At 47.0% G+C, this 18,993-nt stretch overlaps 1 protein-coding gene and 2 pseudogenes across 1 annotated transcript; 2 read left to right on the top strand and 1 right to left on the bottom strand.

Moving 5' to 3' along the window:
• The first annotated feature begins 6,977 nt into the window (after positions 1-6,977).
• On the top strand, positions 6,978-11,746 carry LOC136487733 (serine/threonine-protein kinase AGC1-5-like). The gene is made up of 2 exons (XM_066484830.1): positions 6,978-7,633; positions 10,262-11,746. Exons 1-2 carry the CDS (start codon positions 6,978-6,980, stop codon positions 11,133-11,135), a joined length of 1,530 nt encoding a protein of 509 aa, XP_066340927.1. The 3' UTR covers positions 11,136-11,746.
• LOC136488063 (uncharacterized) lies at positions 11,353-16,022 on the top strand (annotated as a pseudogene).
• Positions 16,023-17,273: 1,251 nt separating this feature from the next.
• Positions 17,274-18,665, bottom strand: LOC136486291 (IQ domain-containing protein IQM3-like; annotated as a pseudogene).
• Positions 18,666-18,993: the final 328 nt, after the last annotated feature.

Here is an 18,993-nt window from a genome sequence, read left to right as displayed (position 1 = left end):
CTCCGCATCCATGGAGCAGCGTGTCGTATGGTGGCCCAGCGTGTGGCGACGTGCGGCACGGCCAGAGAATCGACCTGCGGTAAGCTGGCATACGGACAGCGTTCGACGTGTGGCGCGGAGACAACTTGAGTGGCCAGGACGACAACGTCGACGGCCGGTGCGGGTGAGAGACAGAGGAAGAAGAACGACAGGAAAGAGAAAGGGACATAGGGCCCACTCGTAAGTGAGATGGAGAGATGAGGAACAACAAGGATAGTTCGGTCCATACAAAACTGCATAGTGCTATAGCTGGGCCCAAGGTCTCACGAAGTGCAGAGCATGGTGTATTTCAGAGAGCGCTAGAATTATAATGTCACGTTTCAAAATAGGTAAATAGTAACGGTGTTTCTTATAGAACCATGAAAATTGTAATGTCATCATTTTAATTAACCCTTTTTTTAAAGAGACTTGTATTTGTCAACTTGGGTGTAGTTCGGAAGAACAGCGCGTAAGTTCGGATAGGATTACGCCAGCCAAACGAAAGAAAAAAAAAACAAAAAAGAGCTATATATATTAAAAAAAGGAAAAAGTCTACAGTAACAGCGATTTGGTACAGTGGCGGTGGGTTGCTACAGTACCCGTGGTTTTGAATTTTCTTTTCTTTTTATTTATTTTCGGTGAATTTTTGAAAAATCATAGAAAAATCATAAAATGAAAAATCTAATTTTATTGGACTCCACATGAGTAGATCTACATAGTGAATATATAATACGGTATACTTTAGTACAAAATTTTTACTGTAGCCTTAGATTAATTGGAAAATCCAATTTTGTCTGTAATTAATTGGAATAATTCATAGCTGCAGTTCTATGGTCCAATTGTAGTAAAATTTTTATGGTACAGACAAACCCACTGGAACTGTAGCAGACACGCTGTTACTGTAGCAAACCCGCTGCTGAAAACCGCCCCTAGGGGTAAAACAGACGGTTTTATAGTTGAGGGGGTGAAGTAGACCAAGTATAATAGTTGGAGGGGTCAAGCAGACTTTTTCCTTAAAAAATGGAGATGCGGTGTATCCATCCCCGTGCCTCTCCATGCTAAGCGAGCGCTCCACCAATTGAGCTACACCCCATGACTGTAGTTAGTGCCTAATAACCCACACTAAAATTACTTCTGCAAAGATGACATTGTCACCATACCATGTATGGGCTGAATTGGTCAATTAGTTGATGCGATTTGGGCCATTATTAGATCGTTGGGCTGGGCCTCCTTTCGTATTTAAAAAAACAAGCACTGGCAGCAAACGCAGTCCTGTGTGTACTCTTGGACCTCTTGCCGACAGAGCACATGGATTCTACTACTAACAAAAAATGGAAAGCATCATGTTGTAGCGCCTGATGCAGCCCGGATGCTAGCAAGCATCTGTGACGACCTCACGATTCGATCTTGTTATGCTCCGCTCAAAAGTCAGACCTGAGCGGGGATACAATTTACATATGGGCATTCGGAAACACATGGCTAACTATTTGGTTGTCTGCACTACTGGAAACTCGAATTGTTCTGTGGGTGAAGAATTTTTCTGTGTGTTTTTTTCGGCACAGAAAAATTATGATTTTTAATTTTTCTGTAGTTTTTAAAATATCCCGACAGAATAATTAAATAATTTTTCTGTGTGTGACAATACACACGGACAAATCAGTACTCACAGAAAAATGAAACTTATTCTGTCGGTTCCTTGAAAACGCACAGAAAAAATACATGCACGCACACGAAAATCCTACTTGATAAACCGGCCCCTGCGCCGCTCCGAGCACCCCGCCCTTCTCTTCCCCAGCGGCCCTCCCCTCCCGGCCCCAGTGCCCCTCCTCTCCCTTCTTCCCCGCGGGCGCCCCGGCCCCAGCGCCCCTCCTCCCCCGCAGGCGCCCCGCCCCTCCCCCTTCTTCTTCCCCGGCGGGCGGCCGCTCCTCCCCTCCCCCTTCTTCACCCGGCCAGATCCAGCCCTCCCTCTCCCGAATCCGGCCGGTGGCTGTGGTGGTGGTGGTGGCCGGCGGCGGGGCGTGGTGGTGGCGGCGGCCCTCCCCTCCCCCTTCTTCTCCCCCGCTGGCGCCCCTCCCCTCTCCCTTCTTCTTCCCCGGCGGGTGCCCCTCCCCTCCCCCATCTTCACCCGGCCGAATCTGGCCCTCCCTCTCCCGGATCCGGCCGGTGGCTGCGGTGGTGGTGGTGGTCGGCGGGGCGTGGTGGTGGCGGCGGCCCTCCCCTCCCCCGTCGGCGCCCCTCCCCTCTCCCTTCTTCTTCCCTGGTGGGTGCCCCTCCCCTCCCCCATCTTCACCCGGCCGGATCAGGCCCTCCCTCTCCCGGATCCGGCCGGTGGCTGCGGTGGTGGTGGTGGTGGCCGGCGGCGGGGCGTGGTGGTGGCGGCGACCCTCCTCTCCCGGATCCTGGGAAGCTGTTCTTGACTCCAACGAACGGACGGTTGTCGATTTCCTAGTTGTTGATTTTCTTTACTAGAACTGTGGATATTGTTTGCTGCTCTTGCTTTAGCTGATGGTGTCCTATCTATTTGCATTATCTAAGCTTTGTAGAATATATTTGAACTGGAGATGCTCAGGTAAGAAGTAAGAAATATACTGTCCAATACCCATGAATCAAAACATTTTAGTTCTGGAATTGTTGCAATCACTTGCTCTTGTAAACCAGATTATGCAGATTGATATTAACTTTTAATCAGATGTATGCCAAGCTGCTAGCTATCTGTATGTGCAGATATGTTTTGTCTATTGAACTCCTAAAGTGAAAAATGACTAAGCTTGCTAGAGATGGAACACAAAATTAACTAATCTAGGATTGTCTATAAGTAGTCTTGGGCAATGATAGAGCTCTGAAAATTTTCTAGTAACTACTTGATAAAGGTGCAGTCGGTTTGTTGAGAAGTTATCCAGCTTTTTATTTAGATGACTCTGATCTGCGATGATGTTTTAACTTGTTTGTTTTGTTACCCTGGTTGCTTTTCAGGTGAGATACTATGAAAACAGTATTTTGAATATCTTGCATATATCAACCTGATCAATCATTTTGATATGTGATATTTGCAGAGCTGAGATGATATGAAACCCCAGTCTCATGCCGCGCTGCTCTCCCCTTCCCTAACTATGCCTTTGTGACTTTTTTGTTTTGTATTACTCTTGAGTGGATGTGGAATCAAGTTTTCATTAGAGAAGTTCTGCACTTTAGCACCTTATGAGCTGGTACTTGGGATATTTTGTTCTGTTTGCTGCTTAACTAGGATGGCTTGTACCAGTACAGGCAACCAGTTCTGTGGCCAGTTCAATTCCCATTAGAGAGAGAGAATTAAATTAAGTTCCAAGTGAAATTAAGTTGCAGTTGTCATGTTGATAATGGGTAAATCTGAGCCATTTTTCGAGTTCTTTTGCTCCAGGTGAAATATATGTAGTTCTTGTGCTTTTGACATACTGCTCTCTAATGGATCTGGAATGACCAATAGTTTCTTTTCTATTAGCTCAGTTCAATAGAGCTCTGTGATTTTTGCATTGCTATTTGTGGAAAAACATGACTTTTTTTAATTCAATATATTAGCTAAGCTGACACCTGTATCTGAGTTTGTTTTTGTGCTCCGATTGATGCTAAGAGTTAGGACTTGAATGTTTGTTCAGATTGGATCAGGTTTGGCTCCTTTTTCTTGTGTGACAATTTGAAACAAAGATGCAATCCCTTCTTTTCTGCTTGAGAGGTCAAGCATCACATCGTACATCATCATGCTACTTATACATGTATGTGTTCATTTTCAGGAGTTCAGACACCAAATTGCATTCGGCAGACTGTCTTTGATGCTGTAGCACTGGACTATGAGAAAGTTACACTTCTTATTGATCCAACAGCTGCTGCAAGACCAGAAATCCATTTGTGTGAGTCTATAAATCTCCTATACTACTTTCCACATCAAAACAATATTTCCGCTCTTTACAATTTGAGATGCGTATGATTAGACTGCTGTTAGACATGTTCGTTTACATTAAAGAGAAAAAACTTGTGTTCTAGATTTTCTGATGTTATAAATTTATTTTTAAAAGCAGCCGATTATTCGTAACGCTTATTTTTTTAGGGTATACATATTTGGTCCAATGTGATTGGATAGATATTTAAGTTATGGTATTGGGAAGTGATGAGCCAAAGAACAGACATATTTTGTGTCACAGTAATTTGTAAGGTTATGTTTCGAACTGCTGCATCTATTGAGAAGCTGTTTTTATTTCCAATTTTGTATGCAACTGTTAGTTGGAAGAGTCTTTTCTGGACCTGCAACAGAAAAAAAATCCCAGTAGAATTGCCAATATCTTCCGCTAGAATACACAGCACAGCACAGCATACCTCAGTATCAAACTCGTCCCAATCAGCACATTGGATACAGAGTATGTGCAATTATTGAATTTTCCTCTCAATTGTTTATCAAATTGCAAGGTGGATACACAATTGAAGCTTCAGTGCCCCGATAGATAGATTAGATAGATGAGAAATAATTGATCTTTTTATTTCTTCATGTCGCCACAGTTTCAATTCATTAAGAGTGTAGGACTTAAATTCATGCTTTGTCCACAGTTTCCATTGTAGTAATGGAAAGGGGGCAACCTGTTTCGAAAAAATCCAGGTTCACAAAATGGTAACCGGTAGAAACAACAGAATATTATGCAACTTCTAGAAGAATGTTCTCCTCTCTTGTTAGTTCAAACTATTGTCTTGGTGGAGGTGGACCCCTCTCGTCCGGTCTCCTTGGGGTCTTCCAATTCCATCTCCAGCATTCCAAGCATTGCCCGATGGTGGCATCACATTGTTATAGGAGGAATCATGAGCAACATTTGTCTTTTTCCGTTTGTAAGTGCTTGGCTGCTCTTTCCATTGGCAGTTACCATCTGCCTTCTTTTTGCCCCTGGCATTTCCCCACATGCCCTGATCTGCTGGCTTTGCAGCCGCTCCACCTCCACTACTCCAGCCTCCCCAATCAATGGAAGGCCTCTGGAGCCTAGAGTGATTAGTTAGCAACTGTGGAAGGCCTGAAACTGCAGACTGCTGGAAGTTGCGCCTCAGGTAAACATCGCTCTGATCGGGTAGTAATCTACTAAACATAGCTCTATCTTGAGTTGGTAGTTCCTATCAGACACTATCTTGAGTTATGGTTAATTCAGTTCAATGTCTATTAGAAATTACTTTTCTCTTTACCTCTGAATATTTTTTCCTATTCACAAGATTACTCTAATTAATGAAAAATGGTCTTTTGCAGGAGGCTTTGGGAATTTCTTAGTTTGAGAACAGATTGTAGATATGTTGATCAGTAGCCGTGCTTTGTTTATATGGTTTCAATAACATTTTGTTTTGTAACTGTATAATGACATTGAAACATTGAGTCCATTGTTATGAACAACAATGATATGTAACAACTTTCATGCTGATTATATGTATCGAGATTGCTGAATGTAATATGTTGAAGATGGCTAAATGATACTATTCATGTATGATGAAATATGATGATAGTCATTAGTTATGAGCCGTGCTTGTAGACTTCATTACTGTAGGGACAATATATATTTTAATATGTTGTTGCTACTATTTTAAAATAATTTTTTTTGTGTGTTTAACTCTTTTTTCCTGTGAGGCTAGCTACATATAAATATTATTTTTAATCTGGGCAAAATGAATTTTTCTGTGAGTTCGCTAGACCGACAGAAAAAAAAAACATATGTTTTTCTGTGCGTTTATTTCTTTTTTCTGTGTGGATTAACACACAGAAAAAATAGTTTTAATCTAGGCGAACACAATTTTTCTGTGCGTGTGAGACCCACAGAAAAATTATTTCTGACGGTGAACCCACAGAAAAAGTCGATTTTTCTGTCATTCTATTTCTGTGGGTTATTTTCTGACGGTACACTGTCAAAAAAATATTTTTCTGACGGTATTCGAATTTTTCCATGAGTTTTTGCACCCATAAAAAAAAAGCGAGATTCCAGTAGTGCTGTCCACTGTCGAGTGGATACAATTTACATACATGACGGACACACGGGATCGATACGGTTCAAATGAGCTTTAATAATCATCTATCCATCCTGTTGGATAGATAGATGACCACCGGTGATGAGAGGACGGGCTACGGAGAGAACCCAGCGTTGGCTGGCCTGGCCAAGTGGCCCAATCGGCCATCGGTTCGGCTGATTGGTTGGTCCACTCGCTTCTTCTTGTCTCGGCTCTTCCGCTTGGACCTGATTGATTATTTGAGAGATGAGAGTCGTTGCTTCACATCACGAGATGCGATGGGATTTTGAGATGAGAGACCATGCAAGCTTGACAGACAACAGCAAATGGTCAAGCGGCCCTGATGATGCATGCACGGACGGCAAACCATAGGCTTTCCCGGCCGTAAGCTACTGCAGCCTACACTTCATAATAAGCGACGATATAACTAATGCAGTGCAGAAAGGCAAAGCCATTAGGTCAAAGTCACTGATGCAAGTAAATTAAGGAACGGAAAGCAGCATAGCATCCATCTTGATCGTAAAGCTAATTGGAGTCGAATCTATCTAATCACGGTGGAATGTTCCTCCATGCACCCATCGACAGTGCGACGAAGGAAACAAACGAGATCTCGCCCCCGGAGAACAGGGCCTGCATGTTCCCCGGAACCGGAATTCTTCCAAGCTTCTTCCAGTAGTATATTTGTAGCATTATATATTATTATTAAAGTAAAAAAAAAAACAAAAAAACAAACAGAAGCCAGAAACTGATTAGAAATGAAACGGGTCTCACGGAATCCCGGCCCGGCCCATCACCATCCAATCACTGGCCCACACCACCTCCCTCGTGTCCCCTTCAAATTAAAATCCCCACCACCACCTCTCTCCTCTCCTCTCCTCTCCTCTGCCCTGCGCTTCTTCGTCTCCTTCCACCTCCCCTGTGGCCCTGTCCAGCAGCTCACTCCCACCGCGCCATCCGCGATGCCACCGGACGACAACGCCGCGGGGGGCACGGGCATGGGCGCGGACATCGCGGCGGACGAGCTGCAGAGCCTGAGCTTCGGCTCCTCCTCGGACCGCTCGCGCTCGCGGTCCGCCTCTACAGTCTCCACCGCGACAGCGTCCTGCTCCACCTCCTCGTCGGGGCCACTCCACCACCACCTCTCGCTCCCGCCCCCTCCCTCTCGCCGCGCCCCCACCACCCCCGCCTCCACTACCTCCGCCACCACCCTCCCCACGCAGACCCCGCGCCTCGGCGCCGTCGCCCTCTCCGACATCCGCTTCCTGCGTCGCCTCGGCGCCGGCGACATCGGCAGCGTGTACCTGGCCGAGGTCAGGCCACCCGCCGCCGCCGCCAAGGCGGAGGACAAGGAGAAGGACAAACACCCGCCGCCGCCGCTGGTGGTGGCCGCCAAGGTGATGGACCGGAAGGAGCTGGAGGGCCGCAACAAGGAGGGCCGCGCCCGCACGGAGCGCGAGATCCTGGAGGCCGTCGACCACCCGTTCCTGCCCCGCCTCTACGGCGTCGCGGAAGGGGACCGCTGGTCCTGCCTCCTCACCGAGTTCTGCCCCGGCGGCGACCTCCACGTCCTCCGCCAGCGCCAACCGCACCGACGCTTCTCCGAGGCCGCCGTCAGGTGCGTCGCCCACTCTCTGTCTCCCCCCATGCGCCATGCTAAACCTTCGTTCGCCGCCGCCGTGATCAGCATTTCTTATTCTTATTACTCGCGCAACAACGAAAATCATTTATGCGTGCATTTCAAATCCGTACTAGTAGTAGTTACTGAATTTGAAGATCGTATGAACATTTTTCAAATAAATAAATAAATAAATAAATGTGTTTTGGGCTCCATTGACGATCCGTGGCTAGTAAGCTAGCGATTCTAGGCTTTTTCGGAGGAGAAGAATCAGGCAGGTTTCGTGCGGGTTGTGATTGCCGCGGCGCTCTGTCTGTTTCCTTGCCTAATAAAATTTTCCTACTATTCTAGTACTTGATTTTGTTTCCTTTGGGGTGTTGCTGGTGGTGTAGTTTAAGGATCCAGTGGATGCAGTCGGGGCCCCATGTGTCTTCGGTTGGGCACGCATCCGCCTGGTTTCCTAATGATGAAAGCGTTTCATCCTAAATGGTAAACACAGTTCGATCAGCTACGGTTTAGCCATTATTCGAGCTAAACAGTCCTTTAAACGGCCTAAACGAACAATTAAACGGGTAAATGGACGATTAAATGAAAACGGAGCTATACCATGTAGCGTTTACACTGTGTTTAAATGGGTTAAACGGCCGTTTAGCCGAACAGTGATCATGACCAACACGCGCGCGCGCACACACACTACAGCGTAGCATCAGGTCGCTGCCGCAAAGACCTTTTTTTTCTCTATTTGATTGATGATGAGGAAAATTTGGATACTACCTGACTTTTTTTTAGAAATAAAGGCAACGGAAAGAAGGCGAAAGAAAGATGGTTTGGAGAGCAGATCAGGAAACACTTGTCCACCATGGTCACCACGTTTGTGGCATCATCCATCAGAGAAAAATGCAGAGACTTGCGTTCGTTAGAGTTGAGGACTGGATGGATGGAGCACACTGTCCGTCCATGCGGGAAGTAGTAAAAGCTGTGTGCGTGCCACATGCGCTTGCACCAGTCGTCGTCGTGCAATTGCAAACCTGCAAACCCTGTCCTGCGTAGCGTAGGTAGAGGCACGCAGGACCCAGATTCTGTTTACTGCCTTCATCAGTACGTACGGTAACAAGCGGTAGCAGCACGTATTTATACATCCCGTAGAGTACGTACATTCACGGATGCAGGATTTTACTATACTACCAGCACGGCAGCACCAGCCAAGACACGTACAGTAGTACGAGTACCTACTAGTTCCCTACGCTAAGACTGTAGACTGACCGTAGTGGCTGGTTGGCTGGTTGCAACAGTGGCGCTTGCTGCCTGCTACGGCCGCTCCATCGATTGCACGCGTGCGTGTGTCTACTTGCTCGCCCCGCCACGCCTGCCACCAGTAAGTGCAGCCGGCAGGCGGCAGGCGGCAGGCGGCAGTAACCGTAGCGCTGGTAGGCGACCAGCAACCACTACAGTCGTCATCGGCGCATCATGGCGCGCACATGGTACGGCGGCCGGGCACGAGCGGCGCCCCCCGTGCGCTGCGGCGGCGGCGGCGCAGGCGCAGGAGGTGCTGGAGTCACGCCGGCCGTTCCGCCCGGGAACGTGACACCGTCACTACCCATGCACTTGCTTAGTTTGCATTGGTCAAGGAGGCCTTTATTAACCCCCACCCCATGTGATCCTCGAGAATGACAGCTCTGAAGAACATACACGTACACCTAGGTCTGACTGAGTAATTAGCTACTATAGGTTGGGTTCTGTAGGGCATTTCTTGCAGGGACTAATCTACTAATCTCAGCCAACGAGGGATTCAGTTAACTAACCATTGATCCACACATGCGCTAGGCACTTGCAGTTCTTGTAAAAGGATTCTAGTCTAGTTTAACCCAAGGAAGGGACTGACAATTGGGCACTGGCCATGCGTGCACACATGGGGTCCCTCCCTTCGCTGCAGCTATAGCGTAGACCCACGAGACTGTGTGATGCCCCCACCGTGCAGCTTCCAACAGCCATGATTGCGCCAATTCGAGCACTGTCCGGTGCCTTTTCCGCCGTCTGCTCTGCTGCCCACCTAGTACCTACCTGTGACCCTTGCTCCCGTGCTCCGTTCGCATGCATGCTGCACTGGAGCTGGAGCAGAGCATACAGTCGTATCCAACATGCCGGCACATGATTCAGACACAGCACAGGCGCCTCACCCTTGTCGTTAGTCGTTGCACAGGTGCGGCGTGGCCGTCTAGCGGTCTGGAGTGGGCTCTTTTGGCTACATTACAGACGTGAGTAAAGCCATGCGCACCTCGCTTGCAACTAGCTTTTCTAGCTTATCAAAAAAAGAAAAAAGAGTAGCTTTTCTACTCCGGTAGACAGTACAGACGTGAGTAGTATGCAATTGCAGTTGTTGATGATGCGTGCTCAATGTAAAGCTTGCAATCATGGTCATGCAGAGCGAACAGGCAATGTACGCATGCGTGATGGCTCTGCTGAATGATGAAATGAACTGAAGCTTTGAGATAAATTCTGAGCAATCTCCCAGTACATTGCGTGATGATGATGGCGTTGCCAAGTGATGACGAATGTTTATAACAAATCTAGTAATAATATACTATAGCTAAAAATGCATGACGACTGACGACGGGTGCACGCACGCAGGTTCTACGCGGCGGAGGTGGCGGCGGCGCTGGAGTACATCCACATGATGGACATCGTGTACCGCGACCTCAAGCCGGAGAACGTCCTGGTCCGCGGCGACGGCCACATCATGCTCACCGACTTCGACCTCTCCCTCAAGTGCGACCCCACGGCGCCGACGCCCGCGCACGTCATCTCCGACCCGCTCTCCCTCGCCGCCCGCCCCGCCACCTCCACGTCCTGCGCCATCTCCTCCTGCATCGTCCCCGCCGCCTCCTGCTTCCAGCTCTTCCCGGGCCGCGGGCGCCGGCGCCGGCGCTGGCGCGTCAAGAAACCGTCGTCGACGTCGAACGGCGGCAGCAGCAGTGGTGGCAGCGGGCTGGAGCTGGAGTTCGTGGCGGAGCCGGTGGAGCTGCGGTCGATGTCGTTCGTGGGCACGCACGAGTACCTGGCGCCCGAGATCGTGTCCGGGGAAGGGCACGGCAGCTCCGTGGACTGGTGGACGCTGGGCGTCTTCATCTTCGAGCTCCTGTACGGGTTCACGCCCTTCAAGGGCTACGACAACGAGATGACGCTGGCCAACATCGTGGCGCGCGCGCTCGAGTTTCCCCGGGACCCCGCCGTGTCGTCGGCCGCCAGGGACCTCGTCACCGGGCTGCTCGCCAAGGACCCCGCCCGCAGGCTCGGCGCCACCGTTGGCGCCGCCGCCATCAAGCGCCACCCCTTCTTCGCCGGCGTCAACTGGGCGCTCCTCCGCTGCGCCACGCCGCCCTACGTGCCGCCGCCCTTCAGCGTCGCCAACAAGGCTGGTGGTGGCGGGAGCAACGGCAAGGGCGACGATGACGGCGACGTGTCGGACGATAGTTGTCCTGGCACGCCCGTGGAGTACTACTAGAGGAAGAAGCAGCCAGGGAGAAGAAGCGTCGGCCGTGTCTGTCCGGCGTTGGTCGTACGGGCGTGCGCGCACGAGGAAGAAGCCGCACGCGGCCCTGCCGATCGGTCGGTGGGTCGGTTCAGTCGTGTCGCCGGGGTGGGGTGGGCCCCAATCAGGCAGGCACCTCCTCTTGTCCGAGTCCGGCGGGGGCCAGGCGCGTGCACGTGGTGGGGGACGGATGGACCACGGCTCATGGCGCGCACGAGGCGTCCGGACGGACGCGCTGACGGAGGAGGCAGGGCGCGCTGTCGCCTCAAGTGGCTGCCGGATGCGTGTCTCCGACTCCGAGAGAGCTCGTGTCCGGCTGCAGCACGCATGTCATAACCTGGCGGCGGCGCGCCGTGCTATTGACGCCTGGCTGCCTTGGTCAGTACAACCCTGTCCCTGTAGCGTTCTTGTTCTCCATTAGGGGGTGCTGCTTGGAACGCAGGAAATGTCAGAGGTGAACGAACGTCTTGTGTTCCAAGCAGGACCTCAGGATTTGTATTAGTATGTTCCAAGCAAGATACTACGTAGTAGTACAAAGTCATTGGGCGAAGCTGCTCATCGTGATACTCCAGAATGGTGGGGGATGCAGGCATCAGACATGGGGCATGCAAATGATACGTCGGCTGAAACATCAAACACGTACTGCCGCGCGTCTGCACCGGTGGGCGCCTACTTCTAGACTGCAGCAGATGCAATGCAATGCAGCCGTGGTGCATCGCCGACCGGCCGATCGCTGGGCTACCTTTACCTGTTGCTGCTCAGGCACTCCCAGGCTGTACCTACAGCATAAAAGGTAAAAAGATGGGGAGCATGGATCGGAATGCATTGTTGGTTCACCAAAGAGGTAAAGATGGTACTCCAGCTGCTGCACACTGCAAAAAGCGGACGCATATACCAGCGGCTGGGTGTATGAAGAGGGTAAAGGGCTGGATAAAGGGCGCAGGAGCTGCAGTCAGTTACAATGATCATGCTATGTGACGTGACATAAATAAAATGCATGCAAGTCGGTCTACCGTTGACGCAGGCAAAAGTCGCTAACCCAAAGCAGGCACCTTCCCTCCCTCCCGAAAAAGGGAAGAAAAAAAAAAGAGCAGGAACTCCACCGGATGCACGGTCATGTGAGAACGACGTGACCGCATCTTCCCCTGTAGGTGATCTCAGGTGTAGTAACACATGAGAGAGACATGGGCCAGGCCCCACTAGTGACTTAAACATGATCCAAACAGCGATTCTTTTTCTTTTTGTGTCGATTAATTAATGAACAGTAACATTTTTTAAAAAAAAAGATACAGCCACTGAAGAATCCACCGTAATGTTGGATGCTTGACTCCAAATAATGAGCCCAGCAACGGCTGTGTCTAAAACTGCGTAAGCACTTAGAGATACTTGGCATTGTACCATACAGGAACAAATTGCCATGTTTCTCACTGCTCTAGGACATGATAAGAAAAACGGTGATATTAGCTTTCATTTCACAAGGTCTGGTGAAACTGTTAGCCTTTTTTTTATGGCGGCCTCAATCAAGTTTTATATGCAATTGGACAACTTGGACCTGAAATGCTTAGAGCATCTCCAGGAGTACCTTATTTTTTTCTCCCCAAAATATGTAGTTTTGCAACTCCCGAAAACGTATTGCGAGGATAAAAGAAGGCCATCGCCGAGAGTTTCCCAAAAAAAAAACAAATTTTGGCCCCAAAACTTTTTTTTGCATCTTTTCCCGCGAGTTCGATCCGTCGCGCAGAAACCTACATCGGTCTCGTGTATCCCATCGCCACCTCCTCCTCCCTGCTGGCTGTGGCCACATCCCAGGCGACAGCAGGCACCTCCCACCCCGCCACTGCCTCCTTCTACCTTGTTGCGCCCTCCAACAGGCCGGCCGCAAGCACCTCCTAGCGAGCCCTCCACGTTAGACGTCATGAGTGGTCACAAATCACTACTGCAAAGAGAATTGAATGATTAATCATCAGGCGACGATGAATATTTGATCTTCTCAGTAGCTCAAATTGTGCAAACATATTCGAATCAAAGAGGAAGATATGGTGGTTCGGTCCCAGACCATATAGTTATTTATCGAGATAGGGAAGGCGGACAACAAAGGATGCTTCAAGATTACTTGGCTCATGAATTCGACTGCAAAAGGAGGCACGAGATTGATTAGCCCCGTGCACGTGATCTTTGCTAACATTCAACCATGCTGACACAACAACTTTATCCTCCTTCGGATTAAATTTTTTTGTCCTCTTCGAATAAGGCCTTGTACTGCGACGGCGCGGAGCACCTTCACGTGTATCTCATTAATTTCCTGGATCTCCTGTGTCACGGGAAAAGTGAAGTCTTCCAAACCAGCACCATCATCCACTTTCATGACCATGTTTGTCCAAAATCCACCCTCGACATTGGGAGGATCCTACAAGAATTCACGAATAAATCAATGTCCATAATCATGTACAAGAGAATAATTTTTACACCATCAGAGATCAGCATATATTGAAAAAAAATGCCCAAGATCTACACTATGGCTGGCAGTCTGAAGTCTGAACAGCACACGCTTGTGTTGATTGTCTGCACAAAGCTATGGGAGGCTGCTCGATACAGTAGAAAGGAACAGCGTGCCGTGTAGAATTGGAAATTCAAAATCGAGGGGCGTGTCACGACCCGCAGCTGAGAGGGAGGGCAGGCTTCCCGGCCAAGGCCATTGTACCACCCAGCGTGCGGACTGAAGCCACACGCAATCTCCAGGCCAAGGGAGGACGTGCAGGAACTTGTCGCGGGAAGGAAGAGACGGCGCGGGAAGCAGGAAACGGCGCGGGGAAATTGCGGATACGCGCGACTATGGTCCGCACATTTTTACGCACGATGGCGGTCGATTTGACAATTGCCAAAAGATGGGGAAGGGATATGGCCGGAGTACTCTTGGACATGAGTTTTTCTCTTTTTTCCAAAAAAAACATGGATAGGGAAGGGATATGGAGAACTCTTGGAGATGCTCTTAGACATCGCTCTCTCGCTATACCATCAATAGTTGTAGGCAACCCTCGGTTTGATCCCTATTTTAAGGTATGACCCTTCTCTATTTTATATCTAAATAGCCTATTAATAATATATTAGTATGTACTTATGTTCCTATACCAATTGAATGGCTAGGATTGCATCAGCGCAATTGATGGTACCCACATTCCTTGTAATGTTCCATCAAGGATTGTAGGTAGGTTCCATGGTAGAAAGTTTTTCCTACCCAAAATGTTCTTGCAGTGGTCAATTTTGATTTGATGTTCACGTGTGTAAGTGCTGGTTGGGAGGGGTCCTACGACATTCTCTTGAGCATCCAAATGGCCTTGAGTCCCTGAAGGTTGGTGTCTAGTCTACCTTTGGAACACTTACATATACAACTTAGTGATATTAATTGTGTTCCCAATGGCCTGGTAGGTAAATACTACCTTGCAGATGCGGGCTATGCAGCAAGGAGAGGATTTCTACCTCTTTTTCGTCAAACTCGATACCATTTGCATGAGTGGAGGGGCAATAGAGCGCAGACAGCAAATGAGCTTTTCAACCTAAAGCACTCATCCCTCCGAGTTAATATCGAGAGAGCATTTGGGACACCAAAAAATCGTTTCAAAGTGCTGACAACAAGACCATATTATCCCTTCTCTTCACAAGTATGAGTTGTCATAGCATGCTGTATTCTTCATAACTGGATGTTATAAAATGGGGGACCTGATGAACTAGTCTATAGCGAACAAAGTTGGTTTGAGAAGTATCTAAGAACAGCTGGACATGTTCAACGAGATTTACGTGAGGAACAGAGGGAAGTACTCCGAGACAGGGATGCCATAGCTAATAGCATGTGGAGAAATAGGAACAATGTTAGGCATGGCTGATGTGTGTTTTTCAATCATCTATGAAACTATTTATTATTTTTATGTTGCAATGTAAAGTAGTCCTTTTTATTGTATACATGGATTTCTTTGAATGAAATTCAGTTTCTTTACATGAAGTATCTTACATCCACATAGCCATATGAGGTATATGGATTTTGTCATCTCCGAAAATACTTTAAGTACTGTCACATGCAGGGATGGCAGGAAACAACGTTGTGTGGCAGCCCCAGGTGATGGAGGACATGCTACGATGCTACAAAGAGAAGATACAAGCTGAGGGAAGGCTATTGTTTTTTCGTGAGGTGCATCACGAGGAGTGCGCAAAACAGATTAATGTAAAGTATCACACAAATTTCACTCAGCGACAAGTTTACCACAAGTATCATAAGCTGAAAGGTCAATGGAAGGTTATACTGCAAGCAAAGAATTTAAGCGGAGCAAACTTTGATGATGTTAAGAAAATGATACTTTATGATGAAAAAGAGGTTGTCAGGATGCATAATGTAAGTTTTTATGTCCTTATAAATTTGATTTAGTTATGTTACTTATGTATTATAGTAAAGTACGAAATTAAGACTAGATATGTGCAGGACAAAGATCCAAGGGCGAAGTTTATAAACGTCCCCATCCATTGCTATGATGAGATGGAATTCATTTTTCAAGACAAGCATACAACTGGGGAGTTCAGTGTTCTACAAGCACCATACGATCTTCCTTCCACTCAGAATGGAGATTTAATTGGTGATAAGAATGCGAATCATGGTGAGGATGTTCACCCAGATTTGCAGTACGATTCAGAGTGCCTGGTTGAAGAGGATGGCAATAATGGGGAAGCTCATCTAGTAAGCGTCCTGCTGCTAGCAAGCCTGAAAAAGTGAAGAGGACTAAGCGTGATGATAGTGCCATCTGAGAGGTGACTCATGTTCTGCGTGATATGACTGACGCCATGCGCTTCACTCATGTGACCTCATGGTGGTGACAAACCCGCTTGAACTCCACGATATACAAAGGCTTAATTCTGTTCTTTCTAAAAAAAAGCTTAATTCTATTTCAAGAGCGCTTGCTTTCATCATCTCCTTGATGCTGTGATCTTCTGCTCATGAACCATACTCCAAAATTTTCATCACCGCCGAGTTGGGTGGTCCAATCATCGTCGGTTTCAGTTTCCACCCTCGTTGGTTATTATCGCTGGTTTACAACCAGAATGGCAGAATCACCGCTTCAGCAATCATGCGACAATGATAAGTTAATATCACCACCGGCTTCAATAATCACTCGACGGTGAACCCCAATTTTAAAAAAAAAACCAAAAAAAATGCCATCAGGGAGGCCTCACTAACGCCTTGCATGATGATGCCGATTGTGCGTCCAAGAACGCAAGAGGCACGCGAGATCGAGGACTGCTACATCTAGGCTAGGCACAAGTGTGAGCAGCGACTGGCTCGACTTGAGCAGCAAAAGGGGAATATATAGTGTGGCCTCTGATCCGGGACTCGGATGACAAACTAGACGCATCCGACGAGCGCGCGGATGATGGCTGGCACGTGCGTGACGTGCTTCCTTATTATTTCACATATTTTTTATGAATACAAAATATATATGTAAATACATTGAAAAGCTATTGAAACATACATTTGATGTATATATTTATCATATTTATGATGTGTCATCATATTGTTAGTCCCCCTTAACTAAAAGTCCTGGTTCCGCCACCGGTGTGACTGCTGGCGAGGCCGTGTCCGTGTGCACGAGTTTGATGAAGACAATGAGGTTGGCGAAGGCTACGGTAGCAACGCCCAGGAGCACGGACATACCAAGGTCTACAGGACTTCTAAGGGTATGTTTGGATCCTATGATCTAAAGTTTAGACTATTTTTAGTTGACTTGTGTAGTCAAAAAGTTTTGTGAGGCTGGCTAAATTTTAAACATAACTTTAGATGTTAAATATGAAGCCTCAAGAGTTAAAGTGGTCCAAAGTTTAGTAGCTAAACTTTGGCCATAGGATCAAACAGGGTCTCACACTATTTCTACAGCAACTTAAATCGATAACTTGTGACACTTGGTGAACTTTTTAATATAGCAAATTCAAAGGAAGAACCAAGAAATCCTTCCAGCACACAACACAATCACAATGCAGCTTTATAGTTACATTTTCCAACAGACGAACTGCATAGGTTTCTTGTTGTCAAGCACATTATTTGATCATGCAGTGCACGTGTGATAAGATCTTCTAGGCTTCTAACCTGCTAGCCGGGGCATGACATTCTTGAGCTTGTGCGAGCAACGACGTATGTGGTACTGTTGATGCCCCTGTTAGCAGGTGTACCATTTCAAGAGCTTGCATTCTAAGCTCTGTTGGATAATCCTTCACACATCCAATTCTGGGGCCAGCTCCAGTGCTCCATTTTAGGGATAACTTGAGGCCAAGCTGATAAGATTCAGTCTCGCTCTTGGATTTAATCCTCTCAAGAATTGGCTTCTGAGGGACATCGGTGCCTTTGGGGCTGTGTAGACCACCTGACAAGATTCTACGGTATGTTAGCTTTGCTTGTTCTGTTGGAGCATCCTTGCCTTCATCACCTTCCTTTGTGTCTGTAGAGAGAATCACTTGCGAAGGATTGGTATCAACAACAACGTTTTGTGCTTCATTAGGCATTGTGCCATCATGGTAGCCTTCTTTGGTGAATGGCCGCATCTGAATAACCAAAATAAGCTCCATATATATAATAAAACCATCTAGGCGGACATGTATATAGGTAAGTCAAAGTTATGGTGGCATTGATGTACCTCAATTTCTTTGAGATTAACTCCATTTTCGTCTAGAAATTTCATGAAATTATTGAGATCCTCTGTGCTTGGTTTGTAGTGACCACTATATGCCCAGATGGACTGATCAAGATAAGATAGTAAAAAAAATCAGAATTGGACATGTAAATAAACACAAAATCAAGGAAAAATATGGAATATGAAAAAAAATATTATCATTTTCTCATCGCTAAAAAGGAAATAGGGAAACAAAGTCGATGTTCTATTGTCCATTAGCTTGATAAGTAGCAAATCGAAAAGTATAGTAAGAAATATACAACATACCTTTATGCTATTCTAACTCCAGAAATCACATCATATATTTTTCAAATATCCACTAATCCTAGGTAAATATTGCATGTAATCTAGAAAATGTATACAATAGACATGAAACCAAGGAATAGCTAGGAAAGAAATACTGGGATGGGAGGGAGGGTGGATAGCACTATGTTACATAAGAATATGATACCAATAAAGTTTCTTGAACCAATAATTAATTATATCACAATAAAGCACAAGTTTTCATAGGGCATTATTGCACAACAATACTACCTTGATTACTCCAGCTTTTACAGTAATTTTCCCAGCCGCTATGGTGGCACCTCATGTTAAAAAGCTAGAGTGCTGAAATACACCTTTCTCCTTCTAGATGAATAAATCAGGTTATAGAGATAGGTAGTGGTCCAAATCATAAGCTAAAACAAATATGATAAAAGACTGTTTCTTAGCAATGCGCACATGGAAATCCTTGTAAAAGTAGACAAGCTACCTTGCCAGCATAAAGTCTTCTTGCTGTGCTCATGACAAAAATCCAATAAGCCTCTTTAGGACCTTGGTTTGTATCAAGTGGTTCTCCAGATTGCTTGTGGATAATTTTTCCCTCGGTAATAATGTATTCATAGAGCTCACGTTCTTCCTACAAAACATTTACGAAATATATGAGCATACAACCACTTGCTAATAGGTTTACTAGAAACAAAATTAAGACATGGAAACTTACAACCACTTGGGTGGCGGTGATGCTTATTTGTGTGTTCCGTGGATTTGTTCTCGGCGGCATACGTGAAGAAATTGTCACTTTAGGGGGGGTTAATTTTGGATACGCACGGCCACCCGGTTTTGCATGGTTACATTTGGGGAAGCCT

Source organism: Miscanthus floridulus, chromosome 10 (assembly GCF_019320115.1).
Source record: "Miscanthus floridulus cultivar M001 chromosome 10, ASM1932011v1, whole genome shotgun sequence".
In the NCBI taxonomy this organism is placed as follows: Eukaryota; Viridiplantae; Streptophyta; class Magnoliopsida; order Poales; family Poaceae; genus Miscanthus; species Miscanthus floridulus.
The sequence above is the reverse complement of the archived record's forward strand: the minus strand, read 5'-3'. Positions and strand labels throughout refer to the sequence as shown.

Bases quoted from the DNA above. Each gene is read 5' to 3' on its own strand.
- LOC136487733 (XM_066484830.1), top strand. From the start codon at position 6,978: ATGCCACCGGACGACAACGCCGCGGGGGGCACGGGCATGGGCGCGGAC. The intron at 7,634-10,261 runs GTGCGTCGCCCA...GCACGCACGCAG, and splicing joins TTCTCCGAGGCCGCCGTCAG to GTTCTACGCGGCGGAGGTGG.